General features: G+C 37.9%; 1 protein-coding gene across 1 annotated transcript; it reads left to right on the forward strand.

Moving 5' to 3' along the window:
- Window positions 1-4,408: 4,408 nt before the first annotated feature.
- On the forward strand, window positions 4,409-6,469 carry LOC113019608 (ladderlectin-like). Its single transcript, XM_026163383.1, has 6 exons — window positions 4,409-4,452; window positions 4,533-4,600; window positions 4,992-5,086; window positions 5,186-5,314; window positions 5,907-6,015; window positions 6,104-6,469. Exons 2-6 carry the CDS (start codon window positions 4,540-4,542, stop codon window positions 6,196-6,198), a joined length of 489 nt encoding a protein of 162 aa, XP_026019168.1. The 5' UTR covers window positions 4,409-4,452; window positions 4,533-4,539; the 3' UTR covers window positions 6,199-6,469.
- The last annotated feature ends 1,906 nt before the right edge of the window (window positions 6,470-8,375 follow it).

The following is an 8,375-nucleotide window of genomic DNA, read 5'->3' on the forward strand; positions in this document are numbered from 1 at the left end:
AGTTTATCCACAAGTCACAGACGTTGGCATGCTTTTCTTGGTTATCTCTAGTTTGCATGGTAAAATGAATAAGGGAAAAAGTGTAAGAAGAAAAACTACCAGAATATGTCATACGTTTAGTAAATCTTTGGAGAAATGTTCTGAGATGTTTCTGTCATGACATATTTTTTTCTTCACGTGTTTTCAGTTTTTGTGTAGTTGTCATATTTTTGTTTTGATATAATTTGCTCAAGATTAATTTTTAGTCCTCATAATTTGACATTGTGTGCTTAGCGCACCTGAGTTTCCTATCTTAGCTTCTAGTCATCGTTCTAGTTGTGTAATATTTGTTATCATCTTTTTTCAGTGCTATCTTTTGTTATTTATTTTTTTTATTTTCTTTGTATTATCGGGTATATTCTTATCTGCTCTGGTCCCCAGTTTCTGTCTTCGCTCTTTCCTTGAAATCTGCCATGTCTCCAGTTTGTTTCTTTGTTGTAATCTTTCTCTTAGTATCATTAATTTCTTGTTTTACTTCTGTGTGTGTTCTTCCTTTATTGGGCGTCCAGTTTTAGTTCCTCCATAGGCATTTTGTTAGTTATCCCCATCTGTGTTCTCACCTCTTGCCTTCTGCCTCCTTATCCTCTCTGTATATATTGTCTCAGGCCTGGCCTTTGCCGCGTTCTCCATCTTGCTGTGTATTGTTTTTTTTTTCTTATTTGTTCCTTCTAGTTTCCAAGTTTCCTCATTCCTTAGTTTGTAGGTTCTACTTCGCCTAAGGTTTTGATTATGAAATTCATATACTTTAGTTCAGCAATAAAACAGTGCGTTTTTTATTTTTCAACAACTTGACATGATTTTTATTCTTCTTAGAGACTTGCAACACAGATTCTGTTCTAGGGTTCGGAAAAATACTTCAAAAAACAGTCATACTTTTCTAGTTGGTTCACTCTTCCGTTATGGTGTTCAATATGAATCACTGCTATTATACAGTAGCTAGCTTCTTCAGATTTAACTTTGTTGCAGTCAAGCAAGTTTATATCATTGAGTCTGTCTCCATGATTCTGTCCCTGAGTAATTAATTAAAAAAATGTCTGCAAATTGTGACAGTACAATCTGACCACGATATGGACCCAGCACACTCCGTGATGTACGAGCATCGGGAGGCAGCCTTCACCCAGCTGGAGGAAGAGCTCCACTGGAAGCCGTGGTGCGTCCCTGACTATGAGCACATCTTCCGTGGAATTCAGCCGGCTTTTGGACGTCCCCGGAGCTGCTGAAAACCCTCACTGTACTGTCACTGACTGGGACAGAAAATGGACAGAATAATAAGGGCTGTTTGTGAAGTGATTTTTGATTGCAGAGTTGTTTCTCCCATTTTTGATTTGAAATAAATGCAGTACTGTTATCACTTACTATGTTTGACCATCTCCAACAGCAGAATGATTTTTTTTCTCCATGAGCATAAGTGTTTAAAAACATCCAAATCAATTACAAAATGGTAAAAATTACAAATAGTTCTATGGTCACAAAAGTACCTGAAAATAAATCCATGTTCAAAACCACAACACTTTTGTGTGCATGAAACAGTGCCATGGTCTATGGAAGGATATTAGTGAAATTAAACTTAAAACCAGTCTATTTGTCCTAGAAGAAAACTGGAATGGGTTAGCAGGGGAGTCATGCGTTCAACTGATTTTTGAAACAAAGGGCAGAACTCATCCACTTTGACTGCAACAGTATATTTTCAGAATCAGAATCAGAATACTTTATTGATCCCTAGGGGAAAATATTTTTCGTTACAGTGCTCCATCATAAACAACCATTAACAAAGACAGAAAATACACTAAGTAAGAATAGCACAATATATACAGGCATATATATACATAAAAGTCACTTATTAATAAATAGCTGAAAAAGAACATGTGCAAGAAGGGTGTAGCTGTTGCAGTAAACAGTGGATGCGTTGTACAGGGAGATGGCCACAGGCAGGAAAGATTTCCTGTGTCGTTCAGTGGTGTTTTTCCGTAATCTCAGTCTCTCACTGAACGTGCTCCTGTGACTGACCAGCATGTCATGGAGTGGGTGGGAGGTGTTATCCAACATTGTCTTTATCTTGGACAACATCCGCCTCTCCGACACCACCTTAAGGGAGTCCAGCTCCATCCCCACAACATTACTGGCCTTACGAATCAGTTTATCGAGTCTGTTGGCATCTGCTACCCTCAGCCTGCTCCCCCAGCATGCAACAGCATAGAGGATCGCACTGGCCACAACAGACTCGTAGAAAATCCTCAGCATTTTCTGGCAGATGTTGAAGGACCTCAGTCGCCTCAAAAAATAGAGACGACTCTGGCCCTTCCTGTAAAGTGCTGTGGTGTTTTTAGCCCAGTCCAGTTTATTGTCAATGTGTACTCCAAGGTATTTATAGTCCTCCACAATGTCAACACTGACCCCCTGGATTGAAACAGGGGTCAAATGTTTCCTGGTCTTCCTGAAGTCCACGATCAATGACAACAGGTTTGACAATGACAATTTGACAATGGCACGATGATGTGGGAACAACTGCCTAAGTCACCAACAAGTTGAAGATGGATGAATAGCAGTGATGGGAATAACGGGGTTAAAAGTAATGCTGTTACTCCTCAGTAACTAGTAATGTAACTTTTTACTTTTTCTATCACTACAATGCTGTTACCATTACTAAAAAGAAAATGCGGTGCGGGCGCATAATTATTTTTCAAAACACAGACAGTTGAAGCTGTCTTCAGCCTACCGGGAGCTTGGGGGGTGAAATATTTACACAAGTGCCGCAGGTTGGCTGAGGAAGGATAAAGTTGTCATGGAAAAGCAATCACATGACCAATTTAAGATGACATAGCAATACGAAGCTATGCTAAATAGAGATGGGTATTGATAAGATTTTCACGATTCTGATTCCATTATCGATTCTGTTTAACGATTCGATTCTGTATCGATTCTTATTTTTAAAAAAGGAGAACACTGAGGTCGATTAGCTTAGAACTTTGAACTTTGAACAAGATAGAAATTTAGGAGTAACATGGCCTTACAAACCCAACAGTGAGATCTTAAGAGATACACAGCCTAAAAATTGTAAATGTAAAATAATAAAATAAATATTCTTCTGTAGCAATATAAGTATATAAGTATTACATAAATTATTCTGTAGCATTTACACAAGAATATCCAGTAATGTCCCTGCCTACAATTAAACACATTCACTTACTGAAAATCGGGGGCATCTGCTGTGGCAAATGGCAAATTGTTTTACTTTGCTGTTTTCAAAACGTGTGCATAGGTTTTTAAAATGTACAATTTATATTTGCATTTCAAGTTACTAAGATGATTTGTTAAACATACTTGCAGTTGCTATGGTAAAAAATACAACTTTTTTTTCCAGCATGAGGTTGTGCTGAAGGGAATGATGCCAAACAAGGCAGATAAATAGCTTTTAAAGGTGAAATGCAGAGATAAAATCAAAAGTAGTCTTTTTTTTTTTTTTTTTTTTTGTAATGCAATAGTTACTTTTCCTAAGGAGTTTTGAAAGAAAAGCATCTGGACTTCTTTAAGTTGCTTGAAGACATTTCACCTCTCATCCAAGAAGCTTTTTCAGTACTAGGGTCAAATGGTGACTGAGAACCTTCAATGACAGTTACTTTTCCTAATAATTATTTACTTTTGTCATATTATAACTCAGTTACCAACTCATATTACTTTTTTGAAGAAGTAAGTAGTAACTATAACTAACTCATTTTTCAAAGTAACTTTTCAAACACTAACCAATAGTGAGGAATAGTTGCTGAATAGGCCACATCCTGCCACATTATTGCCACATCTTGTTTAAAAAATTAAAATCAACAGCTATCAGAAAGTTCCATGTAAATGTAGAATGACGAAGCACTCTTTGTAATTTTCATTTTCCTAAGGTAAAGTGGTGCAACCCACACCAGACAAAGAAGTAAAATCATAAAGGAGAAAGGACAAATAAGCCAAAATGTGACACGGTTGACAAAAAGATACACTTTCCTATAACAATGCTAAGCCTATAACTCATCACATTTCCTTGGCACTAGCAGGTTTTCAAAGGTACACCCATAGTCATCCCAGCACATTTCAGCTGGAAGTTCAAAAAACAGAGAAAGTCACTGAAAAAAAACATGCTTGGGTTTTCTTTGGTCTGAGCTATGGGGACAGATCCTGGATGTTTTTCCTGAGATCTATCACTACTGCCTACCACCAATGCTGTGTGGTTATCCATCATCAGTTCCCATCTATATCTGGAACAACCCCAGTCAATCTAGACCCTAGACAAGTGTCATTTCCTGATTTTGCAACTATGTAAATTAAAGAGAATCCTGTATATAAACACTGATCCAACTCTATTCGCACATCTACTCTGGAAGACTGAAGCTACTGGCTGATACTGAAAAGAGTGAAGACGCTCAACAAAAGGTCTGCTGCAAACTCTCAAATTATCATCTATCACTTATTTAATGAACTGTCAGTCATTTTGGGTCTTTGTTTTTACACAGAGGTACCATGAAGCTGTTGACTGTGTCTGCACTTCTTTGTGTGATGATGGCTATGTCCACTGTTGCTGGTGAGTATTGCAGCACAATAGTCATTATATAAAGAAATCATTGTATTATAAAGAGAAAACATGACAAAAATATAATTAAATATGTAGTTAAATATGAAATACAACTGCATATAATGGAGAAAGAGAGGAGGCAGGGATTGTTACATAGAGAACTTGGATTGAGAACGAGCATCCAAAAAGAGAAAAAAAAAAGATACAAGCAACTCTATTGTTTTTCTGACACAAGAAGTGTGTTTAATATTTTTTGCTTGTACTCAGAAGAACACCATAGTATTAAAAGAGCAACGGCACATTTTGTAAAAAAAAAAAAAAAATAGTTGTTCTAAATTAGGAACCATAATCTCGGTTTTATTGTTTTTCTGAATTATTACAATGAATTATTTTCCTCCAGCACAGAGGTGCAGGGGTTGTCCGAATGGTTGGTCTCGGATCCATCGTCGCTGCTTTCTCTATGTTCCAAGAGCCATGAATTGGGCTACAGCTGAGGTAAACTTCTCTTACTTTGTCTCCAACACTGCTATTAAAATACATGTTAGTCCAGTTGTGACTTTGAAAAACTGCTCTGTCTGTCACTCTTCATTAAAGAGAAACTGCCTGTCCATGGGAGCAAACCTTGCATCTGTGCACACCAGCGCAGAGCACCAGCTGATTCAGAGGCTGACTGCCCATAATGGCTACGGAGTAACTTGGGTTGGAGGAACTGATGCATCTGGGGTATTTTTTTTTATCATTACAATAAGTGTGTTATGATATGTCTTTTCTCCTGTCTTTTGAAGTTGTCTCTATATCTGTTTAGCATCTTACAATATAAACTACTTTGAGGAAACTTGGCACCATATAAATAAAATTTAACTGAATTTTTTTTTTTAAACTATTTCTTATATGCATCTTTTCCAGTAGTTTGTATTCAGCTTGACTTCACTAAACTCAGTTTTGAGGGTTTTTCATTAGATGGTAATAGGTGGTGCTACCTGATGCAAGGTTTCAAGCTGGTTCGATCTGAAAATACAGCGCCTACACACTGCATGCCACCAGGTGTCCAGTCAATGGTGTCATTTGATGAGTCATGAGAGTGACTCATCACCATCATTTTTGAAAGATTGTTGTCTATATTAATGGAGGATCTGAGATGGACTACAGGGATTAACACAAAAAGTTACAAGCAGCTTAAATAATATTGCCTACCTATTAGAGATTTGCTAATTGGTTAGATCGAAAGTTATGACGGTGGGTTGATCTGTAAAAACTGTGGCTAGCCTCAATATTCTGACCTGGACTAATGCTATGTTCAATTTCTGTCCTCTAGGAGGGTATTTGGTTGTGGAGTGATGGGAGCCGTTTCAACTATCAAAACTGGTGCGGAGGAGAGCCCAATAATTATTTGAAACAGGATTGTCTGCAGATAAATTATAGCGGTAATTGAAATCACATTGATTTACATGAGTTCTTGTGATTAAAAAATGTGTACAATATTTTACTGATTTCTGAATTTGAAAATTGCAGGTTCCAAATGTTGGGATGATCAGCACTGTCATGTTAATCTGCCATCTATCTGTGCCAGGAAAATATCAAGACGCTGGGTCGGCACTGAAGCATGAAAATGCCGTTACCACACAAACACCCTGATATATAATGGTGTTTATATTCTGCTTGCTATTTTGCTTTCTTTCACTTTCCACCATTGCATTTGTCCTCTCCCTCTAGCACCGAACCAGATGAACAAAGTGACAAGTCAACTGTGTTTTAGGCCTCGTGTCTTTAACAGTAGCACACTGATTGTGTTACCAAAGGATTGATTTGAGCACTTTTTTTCTGCAGAGTAAACTTTTTTTGTGTTTTACGCAGCATTAAAGCTTTCAGTCAAGCATATTTTCTGTGTCATGTATCTTGTGTTTAGCCATATATAAGTGTAGATTAATATCTACCTGCAACATCTTAAAAAACAAACAAACCAAAAATGATAAAACAGAAGAGTGGACAGAGATTTTAAAAATTCAACCTAATATCCTTCATATTGAGGTTATACTTGCCAAGCACCAGTTAACTACAGTTAACAATAACTCTAGTGCCTTTTAAATAGAGTGTATATAGAGTGTAAAGCATTGAGGGCAGTACTCATCTTTGCAGTACATCCAAAAGCGCACTATTTACCAGCTGCTATAGAAAGGACAGAACAGATGTTTAAAACTATTGATATTAATTAAATCAAGTGCAGACAATGTTATTGCTCTAAATAAATGTGTGTTAAACTATGCTGCATGCTGAGGTGGCAACCCCTAACCCTACTCAAGTATATTTAAATAAATGTAATTTAAAATAAATTAAACTTAAAATAGGGACGTATTCAAAAGTTTCAGGATACTGGTCCTCAATGACTGGAGTTTGACACCAGGCCTTTGCAGAGATGTTTGAAAGGGCAAGTGTTCAAAGTTAAAAATTGACACACAGAACCAGGGTGAATAGGAGTAACCCAGAACAAAGCGAAACACAGAGAGCACAGAAAGGCAAATGCGCTGGCATGACGTCGGGGCAGCATGAGTATTTTTACATGAGTAAATTTGCTCGTACTCATGCTGCCCCGACATCAGCCAGCGCATATTGGGAATGGCATAGGCACCGATCGGTTTTCTGCCGCCCATTTCCTGGGAGTGCGAGGTGCGCCTGCTGCTTGCGGCACAGGGAGGAGAGGGCGGGGCGGTGAGGGATTCACTGGTCGCTGGAGCAGCATCTAATAACCAACTCGCAAAATAAAACAAAATAAAAACAAAACAACAAACACGAAAACACCAGATATTATAATAAGACTTATAATTTGCACCGATGTTTTTTTCGAAATTCTATACGCGAAAAGTGAGCGCGAGAGCCCTCGGTGCGCCTGCTCGCTGCTGAAGTCAAAGTAAACTTTATTGTCATCTCCACTACATACAGTCCAGTATATAGAGAGACGAGACGACGAGGCTCCAGTTACAGCAGTGCAAGTAAACAAACAATAAATACAAGAAGAGTAAGAAAATAAATATACACTTTAGGACCAGAGGTAAAGGGATCAATAACAATTTTAAATTTATAATTTACAGCTTGATGATTTAAAGCACAGGTGTCGAACTCCAGGCCTCAAGGGCCGGTGTCCTGCATGTTTTAGATGTGTCCTTGATCCAACACAGCTGATTTAAATGGCTAAATTATCACCTCAACATGTCTTGAAGTTCTCCAGAAGCCTGTTAATGAACTAATAATTTGATTCAGGTGTGTTGAAACAGGGTGATATCTAAAACCTGCGGGACACCGGCCCTCGAGGCCTGGAATTTGACACCCCTGATTTAAAGTCTCACACACAACCCTTCGAAAGGGGAGGGGGCCGGCTGCTTCCAAAGAGCACATTTCATTCATAATGATGTAATTCCAAGCCGATTATGCATTCATGATTTGAATCGTGGGTTGTGTGAAATCCCAGAAATACACGTTAGACAAAGTGAATCTGTGAACTAAGGTGTAGATCTATTAGGTTATGTTGTGGTGATTCTTGAGTTGGGGGATGGGTGTTCATACTGGAGTGCAAAATTAAAACCAATGGAAGATGGACGAGAAAAGTTTGAAGCCATCAGGTGCTCAGTTTAGAAAAAAAAGAAAAGAAGAACAATCAGAATCAGAATACTTTATCAATCCCTAAGGAAATTATGTGGGTTACAGTTGCTCCAAGAAGAAATGGTAAAAATAGTAACAGTAACAGACTGAACTCCAAACAATACATTATGTTACAGATTTTAACATTAAT

This window comes from Astatotilapia calliptera, chromosome 3 (genome assembly GCF_900246225.1).
Source record: "Astatotilapia calliptera chromosome 3, fAstCal1.2, whole genome shotgun sequence".
NCBI classification, from domain to species: domain Eukaryota; kingdom Metazoa; phylum Chordata; class Actinopteri; order Cichliformes; family Cichlidae; genus Astatotilapia; species Astatotilapia calliptera.